The sequence below is a fragment of the Metopolophium dirhodum genome, chromosome 2, assembly GCF_019925205.1.
Source record: "Metopolophium dirhodum isolate CAU chromosome 2, ASM1992520v1, whole genome shotgun sequence".
Taxonomy (NCBI): Eukaryota; Metazoa; Arthropoda; class Insecta; order Hemiptera; family Aphididae; genus Metopolophium; species Metopolophium dirhodum.
In genome coordinates this window covers 20,789,334-20,809,148 of record NC_083561.1, presented here as the reverse complement: position 1 = coordinate 20,809,148, position 19,815 = coordinate 20,789,334, and the positions used below count along the sequence as shown (strand labels likewise).

The 19,815-nt window shown below is 35.3% G+C and overlaps 1 protein-coding gene across 2 annotated transcripts in view; it reads right to left on the bottom strand.

The window, feature by feature from the left end:
• Nucleotides 1–17,527, bottom strand: part of LOC132938346 (amyloid-beta-like protein) — a 104,466-nt gene extending 86,939 nt beyond the window's left edge. The window contains exon 1 of one of the 2 annotated variants that reach the window (XM_061005129.1): nt 16,958–17,527. In XM_061005129.1, coding sequence (XP_060861112.1) covers nt 16,958–17,020 — 63 coding nt within the window. In that variant the 5' untranslated portion in view covers nt 17,021–17,527. The remainder of the gene's footprint in view (nt 1–16,957) is intronic. The other variant, XM_061005128.1, reaches the window with a different exon arrangement.
• Between the last annotated feature and the right edge of the window lie 2,288 nt (nt 17,528–19,815).

The following is a 19,815-nucleotide window of genomic DNA, read 5'->3' as shown; positions in this document are numbered from 1 at the left end:
ATGGCCTTTGTTTTACATATTTCGAGTAGACACAACTATATTTCACTCAAATACTATTAGGATTTCGGACCCGAAGAGGATTAAGTTTAAATCGTATAATAATATAATATACCTACATAAATGGTATTATAGAGTACAACAGACGGGAAATGACAGATTTCAAAAATTGGAAAATCAATATAATATGAATACTTAAATATTAATATAATAATATATTCCATCAACTCGTTTCTATATGTATTGTTATTAAAAAATCTCTCGATATCTTTTTCCGTTTAAGAAATTGGCTGAACCGCACGTGTGCTTAACGTAGATATATGAAAGACATCTGGTAAATAATTTGTTTTCTCCGTGGAAAAAAAAGTAGTAAATAAGTTATTATAATTATTATAGTAGTTATTAAAACACAATAATATCTCTATAATAATATTCGATATTCCCTTCGTTAGACGACGACTGTCGACCGCGGTTGGTGGTTGCGGTATTTTGTCTTCGCTCATATTATGATATTATAATATAATTTTTAGAGTGGCAACATTATATTAATATATTATTATAATGGGCTGCGCGTTCTATTGAGTCGTACGACTTGTAATAATATTGGTATCTCGTCAAAGCAACAGTTGAAAAAATGTGCAAGTGCACGCGGAGGAGGTTCGACGCAAATTCACTGTATTGTAATTTTTGTCTCCCCTAAATTTATTCGTCTCATCTTCATCTCGGCGGCGGTGGCATTCATAATAATAATAATAATATTATGTAAGAATTCGACGACCGCGTTTAACGGGGCTTTTCTTTGATCGGCCGGTGGTGGTTGTGGTGGCGGCGGCGGAATCTCGATTGGTTAAATTTAATAAGGTATATGACGGATCAAAGTAAACTAAAATCTGAGGGGTTTCGATTATTATTATTATTATTATTTGCTGCATAGTCGTCCTCAGCCGATGTATAGCTCTTCTCCGTCAATAGTTCATCGTTCAATATAATATTATAATATATAAGTACAAGCGGTGTTGTAGCTTCGTATAACTTAATATACGATGTTGGGAAAATGAAAATCACCACCAAAGTTTTCCGAAATGTATACGATTATTTTCCGACGATATTATTATTATGCATCGATCTTGATATGAGTGAAAATTTCTACGATTATCGGGTAAACTATTATCATTTGCTGTATAAGCGTCCTCGGCCGACGACGTCTTCTTCACTCACAAGAATAATTTATTCATCGTTTTATACATAGGTAAACGCACACCTAGCCGTGCAGCAGATCGGTGTTGTAGCTTCGTATAACTTCATACGGTGTTGTGAAAATCAAAATCACCGCAAAAGTTTTCCGAAATGCATAAAATCGTTTTGCAACGATATAATATAATATTATTATTATTGTTATTATTATATGCACCGATCGTAATATGATTGAAAATGACGACCATTATCGGGTAAACTATTATTATTCGCTGTATAGTCGTCCTTAGGCCGATGTATATAGCTCTTTTTCGCTAACAAGAATAATAATTTATCGTTTTATACTAAATAGGTACACGCGCACCTAGTCGTCCAGTTAGGTGTTGTTCATACTCGATGCTGTGCGCGAAAATCAAAAGTTTTCCGAAATGTATACGATTATTTTCCGACGATATTATTTTATTATTATCATAATGCATCGATCGTAGTTCGAGTTAAAATTACGACCATTATCGGATAAACGCTTAAATTTAATATTATAATATTTTATACAGACCGTCGATCACCCGTACCAATCTGTGCGCGCATTTAACTATCATTATTCATCACTCGTTATATTATATTAGGTATGATATACATTTTATAGTCTTGATATTATATTGCTTATTTTATAATATTCAGATCTTCGTAAGCTTTATAATAATAATCTGCACCTGCGTCGACGTCGCATCGTAAAACATTTTATTTTTCATTTATTATCATGTTAAAGGCACGTCTTGGCGCACCTATATAGTCGTTCAATTTTCGTCGTGTAATTACCTACGCGTTGTTTACAAAACGTCACAATACAATATTGTATTAGGTATTATGATCGCCGACCAATTAGCAATATTATACAGTGTAGATCCGGTAGACGATTACAACCGCTGTGATCATAACCGGGGTAGAGGTATAATAATTCGTACACGATTTCAGATGATATACCTATGTATTATGTTCATTTACTATAAGTATATCAAAACATATGAAAACTATATACATATTACACATAATAATATTATTGTCAAGCAATATACGATGCACTGCAGCGATCACCGAATAATATTATACGAACTTATAGTGATAGGCAGCTGATAACAATACAATTGTATACGGTTTATCACCATAATAGTGATAATCTTCTGCATACATTATGGTAAAACGTTTAATTCAACGATGATTTTGGTATATACTCAGCTGCACTCTCTATAGAAGTGACCTATTTTCGTACCGGTGGCGTTGGTACCCAGGGATTGGATCCGTTCATCTTCCGCTATTCAATGTACATATAATAATTACTATCGAAGGGCTTCGGAGACAGGCTACTAAATATACACGTCAACTGTCGCTCCGTTATTAATTAAATCGGTTTATCATAAAAAAATAAAATATACGGAAAACTCAATGCTATGGGGCACCTACACCCGATAATGTATAAGGTGCCAGTCCGTGATAAAATACCAATCGAGTTACGGGAAATGAGTTTTAAAAATTGTTTAGTCGAATAATAAAATTTGTATCATTATTTTTACGATCGTTACGACAACTACGACAACATTTCACATACATGACGTGATCGTATTTATTTTACGAATTTATTTTATCGCATAGCAATTCTTTTACAATGACGATAAATCGAAAAATCTGTTTGCTTAAAATTACTGATAATATAATGGTCATTTAAAAAAAAAACTTTAACGCGCTATTTGACAAGAACATTTCTATTGGTGTGGTTTTTGTAGTAGATACTTAGGTTATATACAGTCGAATAATCTAAAGTATTTTATTTTTTTTATTGTTTTCTACTACTATAGATAAACTGTGACTTATATATTACCTTTATACACACATTCCGGACTTGGGTTTCTTTTACTTTGAAGTTAACGATTATATTATATTGATAAAATAAGTTAACCCAAGATAATTTTTATAATATATTTTGTTAGTTATTACACACGTCATGTGAAAATGTAAAGGTGCGTGATAATTAATACTTTTTCATCACCTCCGATGTGTATATGCGAATAAAAATAAATCAAATTATATAAACGTTATGTTTAAAATTTGTTTGCGTACATATTGCGGCTATAGAATAAATAATAATTCTGTCGTCTGAATAATATTTTGTATATTAATCTACTATACCTAGTACTTATGTAATATGACGTCACAACGAATATTCCGTGTCCAATTATTGCGATTTCGGTTTTTAATGTAAATTATATTTGATTCAATTTTGCTCTAAGACGACTTTTAATGATAACGCACATATTATTATATATAGAAACGATTCACACTGAATATATTGAGCGATTTAATGACGGTACCTAATAATAACGTTGAATTTACGTACGTATTATCAATGATAAGTCAATAAGTGCATCGAACGTAACATTTATGTGCCGAAATTGTGTTCCCAATATTATTCTCGTAATATTCTTTTGATTGGTTTACAAATATAATATACAATACATAAAGTGTATTAATATCACGGTATTCTCACGGTCTAATAATAATATAATATACAAGTGTGATGCGCGTAAAAGTTGCGATTCATATTTATATTTTTATGTATCGTCGTGTATAATATATTCGTCAAAGTATGGGCATTCAACGTAGGTATACAATTTCACATTTATGTGCAGTGGGTAGTGCTCAGCGGCCATGGGGTATGCAATTTTAACGAGACGGCGGGCTTAAACTCAAAGTTGTTCCAAATCGAGATTTAGTAGGTAGGTAGGTACATACTTTGTCTCTTCCACTAGCTTTCCTCGATTATTCCGTCTCTCTGACACTCTCTCTCTCTCTCTCTCTCTCTCTCGTCAGCGTGTCTCTCCTCTGCGCAGGTTAAGTCGAGCGCGTATATTATTATACATTTTAATATGTATATAATATATATATAGGTACCTAGTCATCGCTGCTCGTGTTAGTTTTTATGAAATTCCGCGCGCGGTAAATGTTTGCTGCTCTGCTGCTGTTTAACCGCACGTAATAATTCACTGCCGCCTTCTGTTTTGTACAGACTTTTGATTAAAGTACACGGGGCCCCTGAATAGGACACCGGGGAATACCGTGGGCACCGGCTTGTCGGATCGCGATATAAAGTTATCACGAAGTAGTCACCCAAACAATATAATGATAATACTCATAATAATAATAATAATATTATATGTCGCCCCGGCTCTGTATAATATTATATCCTTCACGTCCGACGAGGAGACCGTCGAGTTGCACACGGTTTAATTTTGACTCTGCAGATGGAGATAAAACTGTTTTATGTTTTATTTTTATCGCCATAGGTATTGCATGTGATTCACGGACCATATGTTCACCCCCATTTCTCCTTCAATTATATACTATTATATTATTCGTTAATTCAAATCCCGATTTTCGGCATTTTCAAGTGTGCTTAAATATTTGGAAAAGAATAAGTTTTTATGGCCAAAGAACACTTCTCAAATGGCAGTACACAAATCGAAGTAATTGAAAATATGACCTTTAAGTGTATGTACGTATTTAAAAATTGCAAAAATCAGAATTTGAATAAATGCATCGTTAAATGGGGTGAGCATCGGAGCATGTTTGGTGTATTACCCCGCAATAGTCTGTTGGTATGTACCGCAGCTACCATCAGAAAACTTTTTACCATCTATAATAAGTACTTCATAAAAATATTATACAATAAATAACAAAATAAATGTGGAATATAATGCGATGCTATCAAAAAGTCAATGACACCAAGAAAAATCACTATTTTCATCAGCACATTTTATAGTAAGTAACTATACTATTAATACGAATTAAAGTTATAATATTTAATGTATGATAGTAATAGATATTAGATATATCTTTTTACATTTTTGTTCAATGATGTTATGTCATTTTTCCAGATTATCGTACTACGTACCAATGTACTATTGTTGTAATAATAATAATAAATGAAAAATCACGTTTAAGTGTTGAAAGAACGAAAGTCGCATGTGTCGCACCTGACCAGTTTCATATCGTTCACTGCAGCGATGATATCATTATGCAGGTATACGCCTATCGTAAAAACTATCTCACGAGTATAATAAGTATAGTCAGGAGGTATACCTACTACATAGTAATATTGTTTATTTAAAATTATATTAAAGCCCATATTAATGACAAAAGTACCCATACTGCATTATAATCCTCGGGTATATATTCTAAGGCCGTATTAAAACATACGGTGTTGTGAATTAATATAATTGGGTTTAGCAGCAGCGACGTGGCACTCCGACAATTTAATCAACTTTTGAGTTACATAAACGGATAATAATAATAAAAAAAAAAACCCGGTAAAACACATAGAATATACTACGCGATGTAATAATCTGATTAGACTAATCCCCGAACGATGTTCAAAAAAAAAAACGAGTTGGAGGACACAAAGGTAAACCGAAAAAGTGAAAAACGAACATGAAAAATAAGTCCCTGATTATAGCTGCGACCGACGCGCATATAGACAAAGCAGCGTCATTGATGATGATCCCGCGGGATAAATGTTTTAGTGTGCTGGCAGCTTTATATATATATATATACGGTACGTATTTGGCTTTTGACATTATGTTATTATATTATATTATTATAGCGAACGTATATGACATATATATATATATATATATATTATATATAGCGTGATATTTCAAACCGACTAAAACCTGCAGCAGCTCGACTTATAATAATAATACGTATTTTTATATAAATACGCAAACTGTGAGTGATATTTTTATGCCACGTATCGCATAATACCCTACCTACCTATATGATATTATGCTGTAGCCGGTATTATGTTATTTACAATGCAGAGATCTATTTTATTATAATATATATTATTTATGCATTAATAGTATATCATAATAATATTATTATAATATCGAATGTCCGATTAAAAAACGTGCTCGTAAATAAAAATGCAACGACGCGATAATACGCGCGATTGCCGGTCGAATGAAAAAATATGTCGTTATTGTTTTAATACAATATATAATATTGTTCATTATACATAATACCAAAACGTTCTGCAAAAAGCACAGGGCTTTTGACGAACCTATTCAACCTGTATCTGCGCATTTAAAGAGGGCACATCTCGACACGAGACGATGAAACTATCATACAAATATATTATTATCAATCACTCTTTTGCTACTCACATCATTTCGATACTGAAAATTATTATATTAACATTGTAACAGACCAACGACGAGAACTCGTGAATTCGTGTTACGCAATAGATATTATAAAAACAATGGTAATGAGCGCTTTCAGAAATCAACTTTTTATCTTTTAATATTGTAAAATTTCGATATCCGATCGTTACTAGGTATATAATATTATTATATCAGTGGTAAATTTTTCGTCATTCAAGTATACAAATCTTTACAAATTAAAACTCCTAACCAAAAAGATTTCAGCTTCTAATAGATATATAATATTATATATAAAGATAAATAAGAACTAAATAATAATCGGTCATAACGGATTGCTGAGCAAAAAAATAATTTCTAAACTGAACTCGCTACAATGCCATTTAATTCGGTTTATATTTTTTTTTGCACAGAAACAAAGAGACAATGACAAAACAAACGTGTATTGCAAGATACAATCCCTCCATAATATTATTATCATTGTCAAAATAATAATGTTTACGTTGACAATATTATTATTGAAGTAAAAGTTAAAACAAAAGAAGCATAACACAATGATAATAAAATAATACCAACACAATATTTTTTCATAATTTACATAAGAGCAAAATGCAATAATTCATTTCTCCAAATCGAATGTTATAAGTCTATTTGTACACGTACTAGGTCAATAAGGTACTAAACATAGTACTTTCAACCTTTCCGACGTTACGGTTATTAATAATTGTGTCGTGTGATTATTCAATTTATTAAATTCCGAGTAAAAATATAATGCGACATATTATTTTATACTGACACGTGGAAATAAAATAAACGAATTACGCGGCATGCCTCCGTGGCTCTGTGAATTACTTTTTCCATACCTAGGTACCTATTGTGTTCGTGTTTTTAAATTCAGTCGTTGAAATGTTTAATGTCATTAAAATCTGACGATTGTGGGTGAGTTTTGACCCGGGTGTATTATATTGAGATGAAAAACAACCTACGCTGTCCCAACTACTCCCAAGTAATAATTGGGTGACGGGCGTACAGAAGCGTATAAGAAATCGCATACAATATAATGTTAGGTATCCGCGTGAATATGACAGTAAATTAATTTATATATTGTTATATTATATAGTACCTACGACTCCATAGTTTATTCTCATTTATAATTTATCTTTCGTGTACCTACTCGTATATAATATACCTATACATACGATAAACTATCGGAAGATATATTGAGAACGAGAATAAACTATATGTAGTTAACCGGGTCGAACGACCTGCTACCGAGCGCGGTAAGTTTGTTCGGAACACCGTAATTAAGAAAAATGTACGAGCGTGGTGTTTACATCCCAACAACCAACTCTGCAGAAGAAAAATAACACCTATCTATTTTGGCTGTAAAAATCGATCCAACTACGATAATGTATTGTCGTAAAATACGCGCTATCTTAGCAACAGCAGCACACACAAAATATAATAGAAAATAAGACACGAGTCTTTGTAGTCTTATGTAGTCTTCATAGTGCTTCTATTCATATTACTATATTGAAAGTGTCCGTTGTGTCTTTTACTATCAAATCGTCCTTAAAAAGTCGACCTCCAACGCGAAACCACCGCAGAAAGATACGTCAAAGGCGCACTCATCGGTCGCCTAATTTTACACAAATCTCGTCACAATACCTATCATCATTACGCGTGCTCAATAGTTATATAACATTATTTCTGTTATGTTTAAATATTATATTCTTTCGATATGACTTTCCGCCGTCGATCTGCCCGTGTCACACGGATATTATATAGTTACTGCGTTATTATCAGTCGTGTATGACATATATAATACATATAATAGATAATAACACGTGTCAAATGCATACGTAGGTATTATATTATAAAGTAGTATTTGTATATATTATATAGACACGTCTATATAGGTATAGACACATAATAGCGTATTAAACCTACGCTGTGCGTATAATAATAATGTAGTCATCGCCGGCGTTCTTCTCGCCGCCCGGGTAAGTCGCGCGCGCGTGCGGAAGCCACTGAAAGTCGAATCTAATTTGTGTGTTGCACACGAACGTGGAAACGTGACTCTGCCCGTACTGCCACACGCCTCCTGGTCCCGTACCATTCCGCTCTGTCGTTGCAGTCCTACCTATATACTATTATATTATATACACGACGAGCGTATCGTATCGTATACAATATATATAACATATACGACGAACATATACATATTGTATATACGACATAACATATATACATATATACGATTTCCGACGTGGAAATTAAACTTCGCTCATCTCTCTACCAGCGGCGGACGGTTTGAAAAAAAAAATCGTATTCATTGTGTGTATGTGTGTGTGTATGTGTGTGTGTGTATGTTGTTGTGTGTGTGTGTGTGTGTGTGTGTGTGTGTGTGTATGTTGTTGTATGGAGGAAAACCAAACAACAAAAAAAAAAAAACGTATAAAAATAACCGAAATAAAACAATGGGGAAAAAAAACAGTACGCGCGCACACACACACGCAGGAAACGGGTGCTGGAAATCAATAAATGGACTGCCGCCGGCGAGCGTACATATACACTTCCTGACGTGTACACTGCAGCTCTACACCGCCTCCACCTCCGTGTCCGGCCAGTGTGTACAGAAATCCTTTTGCGCGCGCGTGTGTGTGTGTTTGAACACGTATATCATATCGTAATATAATATTATATATATTAATTAGTGTTGTTGGTTTCATCAACTAGTTCCCCCTCCACCTAACCATTCACCCCCCCCCCCCCCCCCTCAACTCCTCGTCCAGGTCGAACCAGCAGCGCGATGATCGCTGACCGCATAAACTTTGCCGGACGAGGGTCCGCACGGTAGTCCGGTCCGTCCTTATAATATTGCACAGCGATGGAGGGGTACAACAACAATACGGTGGGCTTTCCGTACAAACTGTATACAACACATATTATATTGTATAGGTACTAGCGACGACGGTTTTGACGCCTAGCCAGCGCATTCGTGTGTGTGTGTGTGTGTTTGTTCGACTACCGGTCTTTGCGTTGTATTATATTATAATTATACGTAATTACGAAATTATATACATAACTACAGTCTACAACTGCTGCTGTGACTGGAACCATCCGAACCACCGTAGATACATGATTACAATATTCTTGTTTATTATTATTCCGATATTTATCTATATTATTATTGCATCCTCCCACAGTTATCCGCCAACGTTTACCTATAATATAATTCCACTCGCCATCGGTCCGTAGACCTTCCCGGGTCTTCGTGCAAGTGGTTTTCCCCTAGTGCCTTCCGCACATTCCGTCACCGCTTGCTCTCAGTCACTCATCTTTTCAAAACGTGTTCAGGCAAATGGATGACGTATGGACATTATTGTTTTAATGTCTTCCAACGAGGCTGCAGGTTATATTATAGTCTTGTGGATCTCTGTTATATTGAGTCAATCCCATCAACCGTCCGTGTCTGGATTAAATATCGATACATGATTTATACTCTGCGCTTTTTAATATGTTCTCACTTTCCTTTAGCTAATATTATGCAGTACATACTCTACACTAAACTCCATGAAATCAAACAAAATATCAATAATTACAATCCTATTCTCTCTTGAGCTTGTAAAAGTTTGGAGAAAATTATAACGACACCACTTAGAGAGTTGATCGCGCTCCAAAGTATTGGAATATTTGAAAATATCCAAAGAGGATGACTCGATGAGTGCACTTGCGAGGTTAGTGCAACTAATGAACATAATATTTTCACCGACTGCCGCCGACGCTTAGGGCAGAGAATATTCAAAGCTCTCGGAATCATAATTTAGCTGAATCGCTCAATCAGCACACCGCCGACTCTATATAATATTATATTATGGTATAGGTACCATTAAGTTCGTTGTCGCTATCCGCCGTTTATACATGACGACTATTTAAGATTAACGTAAATAATTATTATAATCGTTTTAAACGTCTACTGTCATAACAGTTATATAGTTATTACAATATAACAACGTTTGAAATGTCACCTTTAAAAAAAAATCGATTATAATAACTATTGTACGTATAAAAAGTGTAAATCCACTCTCGCGAGACCCGAAGGTGGTAATTCGATCATTTTAACGACTTTTTTTTCTCCTTTTTTTCCTTCTCCGATGCTTTTTACTTTAAAATATTTATAAATTGATGACGTTATATCACTAATGGACTGAAAGTGCTTAAAATCGAGGTTGTTATTCGTATTGATCTATGTTATTACGTACATTGTTAAGTACAATAAAATAATACTCTTTGAGACATTGAATGATGGCGGTGTAGATTAAAAAGTTGTAATCTATTAGAATAACTAAATGATACGAGTATAAACTAAAAACTAACAATTATTATTGTTGTTGCTGGTGTTTAAATGGTTAATATTTTTTATAATTTAATAGATTGTTTATAATACAAAATTTATAAAATCAAACTTTTCTGATAAATATTGTATTCATGTCAATTTTTCAATTTCGAAACACCGAGGTAGATAGGTTCCTAAAATTTTTAAAAAATAGGTGAAAATTTTAAAAAATAAAATAATTATTGAATAAATAGTTAGCTATACTCATTATATTACCTATACCTATACAAGTTATCATTTATTTTTGTTTGTTAATTCAAATATTTTTTACACTGTTTTTATATTATTACCTAATATTGTTTGTACATGTTTATAATATATTTTAACAAAAATCCGAATAGTATATATTTAAAATTCCTAATTGATCTGTATGTGTTGGTGATTGTATATTATTTAAAAATGTTTTTGTTCATATTCGTTTAGGAGCACACAGTTTTTTGTAACAAATTGTATCGATATAGTTAGAACACATCTACATAAATCAATTTGCTAAAAATGTGACCTATACTCAATGACGTCTGACGAGCCACGCTTAATACCTATACTTTACAGCAAAGCTAGTCATCGTATTTGTGTTTAATTTTAGTGGATATTTTTAGACAAAATCACTGTAAATTATTTGAAATCGATTCTGTGCAATAATCGTCTTAATAAGAAGTCCATTACTGCGGTTTCTGAAATTGGTCTAATACGGTCTGGCTGCTCTTAAGTAATAAACTTATATGCATAGTTGAAACACATTATACTAAACAAATAGGCGTTGATTTACAAGAGTTTAAATTAAATATATATTTTAATATTCATACGGTAAACATGCATAATTTTTGTGTAAATAAGTAAATATTAGGTATGTAAAATACACATGTTATGTACATATTGCTTTATTTGACGTAATTATTATCATGGTGTCGTAGGTGTTGCAGCGTTTCGGCGGACGTGATCAAATAATTAAAAATAGGCATATTCTGCTTATTGGTCTTTTAGGAAGACAAACAATGAAATAATATGTTTATTAATATTAAGCACTAAAAAAAATATGTCAACAACAACGATCCAAAAAGTTAATTCGAAAAAAAAATAATATTAGACATTACCGGCTGGAGGTGTGGAACAAAGCCGGTCTATAATCTTGTGAAGTAATAAACAACCGATCTTTTAAGACAGCTTAGCAATTTACAACATAATATAAACTTCTTTCAACGTAAAAATTAAAAATGAACACCTATTATAATTTATAATAATTTAATGGATTTATGAAGATAAAAAATAGTCCTACAACGTCACGTCGATGAACGATATTATAGAGAAAATGGATTTCACATTTCTGGAAGTTTTAATCAAAATTAAATTTCAAGAAAACTCGACTGACAAAGTCGCTTTGGACCCTTTCCAATTTAGATTTTAGACCACGGAGATGCGGTTTAATTACTATGACGTCATCAAAAAGCTAAGTTTTACTGTGAACAAATCCTAACAAATAACACCAATTGACAAACATTGACAGAGGAAGTATTAAACATTATTATCGGGTAACAGAGACTTATAAAATAAATTCTGGACGTTAACAACCAAAGCAACAGATCAATACACAAAACAAAACCGTCATGTCTACACATAACTGCACGAATACGGAATGCAAGTAAGGTACCTAATCAAATACATGATCAAAAAGTTGTGAATTTATAAATTTTGATTTTTAGTTTCAAAAAGGCATATATTAGATATATTGTACCTCATTATAATGTGTGATAAAATGTTAATGCTCATTATGGACCTCCTATAATAGTTATTGTTTTGTCAAACTTCGGGCGATTGAAAATGTTTGAATATTAAATGGCCTTCGAAACTTTCACTCGTAAATTAACGGCACAATAGGTAATAATGTAATATGATTTAGTAATGAAACAGCAGGATGGTTCGATGACAGCTGCCGATTAAACGGTGATCAAATTGTCGTAAATCCGATAGTTAAACTTAGGTAAGGAAAAAAACCTCGTCGATGACGACGAGACAGGAAGTCGAAATATAATGTTTCATTTTGTTATAAAATAGAAAACAAATGGATGGAAAAACGAAAACACGACAGTATAAGATTGTACAACGGTAAAACGACATATCATCCATATATCCTGTATACTTATTTATGTACGTCATGCTAAATGTGGAATATAGCAGATGATACTATTATATATAGGCGCTAACATAATATTAAAGGTACATGTGGTGTATAGGTAAGTATAATAAACGATTAACCCCTAAAAACAGCCGAGAGACGTTGTGATATTTGTTATAGATCACAAACGACGTCCCAATAATATATTTAACTAATGACTACATTATTATCCAGGTAGAGTTAGTAAAAATCGTCCCATGTCAACGGGGTCGAGTAGATACCTAATATATGCGTGTAAAGGAAATATATCATAATAATAATTATCGTAGTCACTGAAAGATGGTGCAACACAATATCATAAATTATAATATAAGTATTATTATCGATGAATGTATACTTATAAACTAAATAAATAAACAACGATATTACAAAGCTGCTGACGCATACAAAAGAGCTAGCCGGAAGAATAAATGGCGGGCACTTAAAGAAAACGCGATTAAGTAATGTGTTTGTATTTGTTATTTTTAATAATTGTTACATTGAATGTCAAACCTGTTATTTTAGCGAGTAGTACACGATAAAAATTATTATGCTGATTGTATTATTATATTAACTTCAAGCTTTGGTATGGACCAGATGGGTCCCTAAACAGTTATGGCGAAATAATTTATTATATATTATGCCATTTGGGTGTCTGCGTAATGGAGGGAAAGGCTTGTGGAAAAATAAGAAAACCAAGGGAGAGAAGAAAGAGAGGGAGAGAAGAGATAGAGTGTATGTGAGAAGTGGAGAAAAAATGGAAAGAATGAAGAAAGCGTAGAGAATAGAAAAAAAAACGGTCGCCGAGGCTCTCTGTAATTACCCTGCGGTTGCCGTCCACGCGCGTCAAGACGTTAGGCACCGCCCCTCACCAGTGCTTACACCCTGTGAGACAAGGGGTGCTGCGAGGGGGTGTTCGGTGGGTGGTGTTTGGAGCGAGTGGTGCTCGCCGCGGCAACGTCGGGAAATATTGATTGTCCCGCGCGCCCTCCACACGCACATGTGGAAAACAACCCCCGCGCATCAGGCTATTGCCGCCGCCGCCACCGCCGACAGTGTTTTGCCGCCGGGTGAAATTTAATAATCGAGCCCCTCAGGTTACGACGACTACGACGACGACGACGACGACGGAAAAGGGACGCTGTCGTCGTGGTGCGGGCAACGCGTCGCATTCTTCTCTTTTTGCATTAAACGTTTTATTCTCCCCCGCTCATACACACATGACTGATACACACATACACACACACACACACACACACACACACACACACACACACACACACACGCACACACATACACGACCATCTACCTTAGAACAGCGACGATTCACCCCTCGTCGTCAACCGTCACCTGCACTGACCGCCACCACCACCACCACCACCACTGCTCGAGTAAGAGTCACCCCTCCCCGCCGGAGTATACTCGCATACCTACGCCGCGCGCCACCCCGCTGGTAATATTATTATTGTTATTAGTCAAACACACGTGCCGAACGTTTCCGACCAGATCCAACGCATCAGCAGCGTTCCCACCACTACCACCACCACTATAGTGTTCTCGAACGAATTTGTTTGCAACAATATTAAATGCGATTATCCGCCAACATGTAATCGATCCCTACGAAGTACATAATAATCGTGCACCACTCACGGCCGAAGACAATATATTATATACGTATAGTATATGCATTTAAATCGCTTCTATTCCTTTCCTATTTTATGTGTCTTAACGATTTAAGATAATAATTCTCGGGAATAGAAATCATCGATGCGCTGTACGCATTATCGTATGAAGACGTCCAAGTTTCTCTCTATATTTTCGTACATTACTTCCCACACGATACTACGTAACATATTGTAGACAACTATCGGTGTACTTATATAGACATACGGATCGTTGACGGGGTTTTTAGTGGAAACGAAAAATATTAATCTCGGTGGTGCCTCGATAAACTTCCCTCCGTAAGTAATGAAGCGTCCTCTCGGGTACAGTTGAAACTCGAAGGAATTACATCGGGGAATTCTTAATCTCCGGTACGTTCGCCAACGGGAAAAAATATAAAAAGAAACGTCGTACAATAACGTTGTATAAGAGCTTGTATTCAATAGTTGATTACCTACATAGAGACGCGCGCACATATTGTTCTGTACGGCTACATCATTTATGAGATGAAAATGAAAAGAAAAACGAAATGCGTCGTTTCCTTTGGAGTTTGTTCAGGGACGTCTGTAATGAATTTTGAAATACTCGGAAATCATAGCCGTCTGGTGTGTCACCTGATATGAAAATCGAAAAATGGGAAATGCAGTCTAAAAGGATAACTTACTGACATAATAAGATATCACGTTTTTAATAATGAAAAAATTAAATATTATAAATTTAAATTGTTGTTGAACACTTTGCTATAAACTCTGCATACTATACACTAACAATATTTCGAAGTATCGGTAAACATTGTTAACGATATAACAAGCAGGTGGACGATATAAATCGTCAATTATAATGTTGTTATCATTATTATAATGGCGAGAGCGCTTTAATCACCTATGGTCAAAACAGACTAATTCTTCACGAGTTCCTGCATAAAGACAAATAACTCGTTGCTTCGGCTCAATTACGAGCACGTGAATTTCCTATATCCTAATTATTATTGCAGTTAGTCGTTTTTCGACTGGTAGTCGCATCGAGGTCCACGACGAGCAGATGGTGAAAAAGAGCAAACGCTTACTAACCGGTTTTATATGTGTAATAATATATTATTCACAACGTTCGTCTGACATATATTAATACCATAAGTATTGTTGTACTGCAGACAGTACAGCACTACAACAGCGGCGTATACAGCTTGCAAAAATATACACCGGCTACGTTATTATATGTTGGATATGAAACATAGGTATTTCTGCGTAAGCAAAAACTCATTGTTTTTGCCAAGTAAAACATCTTTAATGAGGGTGTTATTTTTGTCATCTACTTCCGTTTTGTGCGACATCGGTGGCAGTGCCGTTGTCGAAAGACAATAAAATAATAAACTACAATGGCAGTCGTTTTTTATTTCTATTCCAATCGCCTGTACAAATGAAAAAAACGGTCCACGGTCCAATTGTAATAATAATAATCATTACCGGCGGAGATGTCATCGTCGCGGTCGCATATCGGCTATTATGCTACCATTATAATTGCGTTACGAGGGTCGTCTCGGTGGACCGTTTTATCTGGTGTTCGGGTCATCGAGAAAAAAATTACTACCCACACACACTATTGACATTACTAACACACGATATATACCTATACCTGCTAATAACTGTTTGCTTGATTATTTTCTGTTTCTCTGGAAAAAAATCACCCGGTTGTCGTTGTTATACTGTCGGATCAGCTGTCAGCGCAGTTACTGAAATGTGCATATCCTTGATATCAAATCAGGAGCAAATTAAGAAGTCATTTCAGGAAACAGAAATTTGGCCAGCACTTAGATCATACGAAAATCATAGTTTGTACTGCTTGTAACTTTTTTGTCTCAATTTTAAAATAGTAAGCTCTTCGATCAATTCAGATATTATGTATTATACACTCATTATTTAAGATATAAAAGTGACCGTATTATCTCTATACAAATTTCTCATAATAATATGTACTACAAATAGTAACAATATTATAATACTTAATTAAAACAATAGTACCTATACTTATAATTTACATACTATCACTATATTATATTATCCAATCAACCTATGCAAATGATTTAAATACAAAACACAAACAAATTCATGTGGCGAGGGTTAAGTACATTCCGATAGTAAAAGTCAAGCCGATCACACCAACCACCGTACCGACGGGCCGTTTTTAAAATCAGACGCGGCAAACGGCCACCTTGACCAGTGTACTACCCAAGCGAACGACGAAATATGACGCCACGACAGACGTTTACCACACACACTCTACATACGGGTACCCACACTACCCACACTACTGCCCGTTATATTAAAAGGACCGTGATTCACTTACCTTGAGAGTTAGGGCGTACAGCGGAGCGACGAACAGGGCTGCGCACAGGACGACGGTCCGCATGGTTGCAGCGGCGGTCGATGTCGCGTTATAGTGCGCGTCCGAAAGCACTCGGGCGGACGGGTGCCGCTTGGCCGTTGGTTGGCAACAAAAAATAAAAAGAGCTGCAAATGGAACCGACCGAAACGAAATCGATGCGAAACGCGGCGGCGGAGACGAACCGGCAGAGACGATATTATTATTGTTACAATATTATTACTATGACGTTGCTTTGTATAACTGTTCTCGAACCGAACGGCCGTCCGAATACTACTGACGGCGACGAGGTACGGTATTATACCCACTACACCCGGTCTCTGCAGTCGGAGGTCGTATAGTATGCGTGCGCGCGCGTGCGCTCTAGCGTCCGTGTGTGCGTGTGCCGTAAACGACTGTTATACTTATATATATATAAACGTATATAATATGTATATATATATATACAAACGTATATAATATATATATATATATATGCTGTGTGCCGGTGGACTAAATGCGCGGGGAACGACCGACGTGTCGCTGGCTCGTCGCAGGAATGTCGTGTACGACGCGACCGAGTGGGGCCCGGGACGAGTGGTGCAGCGGCGGAAGACATCGGTGGCGGCGGGCGGCGGAGGTGGCGGTTCGCCGAGCGCGCGCAGGTGCGCAGCCGCCGCCGTCGTCCGGATCTAAAATGTGTACGCGTTTTCCCTCTCCGCGCCGCGTCGGTGCAGAGCGCTCCGCCATCTGTCCGCCGCCGGACCCAACCGACCCGGTCGCCGCCGCCGCGATATGTCGGCCACGACCAGCGCGGTTTTTCAACGTTTTTCCGACTTCCGAGATTCCGTTCCGTTTTTACCGCGGCTTATAATAATATAACGACGAACGGAAGTTGACGCACAATAAAGGGTATATTATGTCGGCTATATTATTACATATTTGATATTTTGATATCGCAGCGCAAGTTGTAGTGACATAGGTACCGAAAATCGTCGTCACGCAATCGTTCGATGGTACCGACGTGCGTATAATTGCAAAAGAGGGGGGGGGGCTTTAGGGGCTATGCCCCCACAAACATTTCCCGATCTTTTCTCCAAGCTTATTCAATATCAGTATAAGGCTCCAGTACCACAAAATCTCAAACGATATTTGAGTCCATGCCAATAATGTGCGTGTAATCCTCGGAAAACGTCAATCGTCATCGAGCTGGTGATCGCCAATAATACGGACTCGCGAACGGTGACCCAAAATGTTTGGTTGTAGACGGTCAAAATGTCGTCACAGTAATCCTATATAATATTATAAATTAGTTTTCACGATAAAAAAATAATACTATGGAAAACGGTTCGATCTACCGGTGGGGATGAATGCGGAGGAAACGGCGCCGACGATTTTTTTTATGACTGATGGACGAAAAATATCGTGGTTAACCACTTGTCATGATATAATGTATTGTGTATACCGTAAACAATAGAGTCGGCGATCGCCTCGGAAACTCGGCCATGAGTCAGAGCTTATACCGTGGTTGGATCATGTGGGGTTAGAACCTCCCCGGATTTAACCGGTAAATGTTTCGGTGACAACTTTCCAAACGCGTCAATCCGTGAATTTCATAGTGATTTAATAAATTAAATATTAATGTACCTATTTAGTTATTTAATCTATATAGTGAGGTTCTATAAACTCGGCTGATTTTATACCGTTGTAGTCTCGAGGTGAGTGAATAACTATAGTAGGTTTATAAATCATAGACAAATTATATAGTGTATATACCTACTGTATGTACGTATATTATGTGTGTGCATGTGACAAAATTCCGAACTAGAGTTTTAATATATTATACTAGTAGTTTACGCGAGTCGACAATTTATATAATATTCGAAATAATGTTGTCACGGAAAAAAATGGAGTACAAAATAATGTGTTGTGCAGTTGTTTTGACTCTTAATCAGCTCCTGACCAATGACTACACACTAGGTGTCAAGATAACTAGGATACACAAAGTCACCCATATTATTAATTGCAAGTTCCTTATAAGAATTTCATTGTGACAAATCCATAATAATATGATGTACCTACCTCTCAAAGTCTCAGGTGACTGTTTTGAATTTGTCACATTTTTTTTTTTTTTTTTTAATTAGAAATCAAAATAAATGGTTACAAATTAAACATTTTTAACAAATATGTACAGTTTTGATTACCTACCTCCTGTAAGCTAATAGCTTGTGATGGAGGTAGGGAGTTATTACATTCACCAATAAAATAAAATAAATAATAAAATTATTAGGTAATTTCTTATAATATTACGTACATTGACTTATGAATATGAAAAATTTAAAAAAAATATAATATAATAATAGAGAAGAAAAGACAAAGTGATGTAAAGTTTAACATAAATAAATTAGTAATACATTTAGTTGATACAGCATTATAGCAATCAAAATATACTGTTATACTTACATATATATTATAATGTACACATAATATTGTATACAGTGTGACAGAAAAACGTGACAATTGAATTAACTTTTATTCTAATCAATATTTAAACATTTTGTTATTTTTAATACCTATCGAAATTTTTTAACTTTGATGCTAAAAAGTTTATCTAAGTCAAGTAGTTTATTTTTACAATTTTTTGAAGTATCAAAATTTTTTTGGATTAATTTAATTTAAAACGTTCTAAATTTTTCAAAATATTGTTTTTGGTAAAGTATACATGCCATTATATGCATATGTATAATTTTCACAATTTTCGTCGTACGTTAAATAGTAACGGATTTTTCTTTTATCTGGTCTATCTGCAGCTACACCGCGTACCTATCTATAGTGTGCAGGTT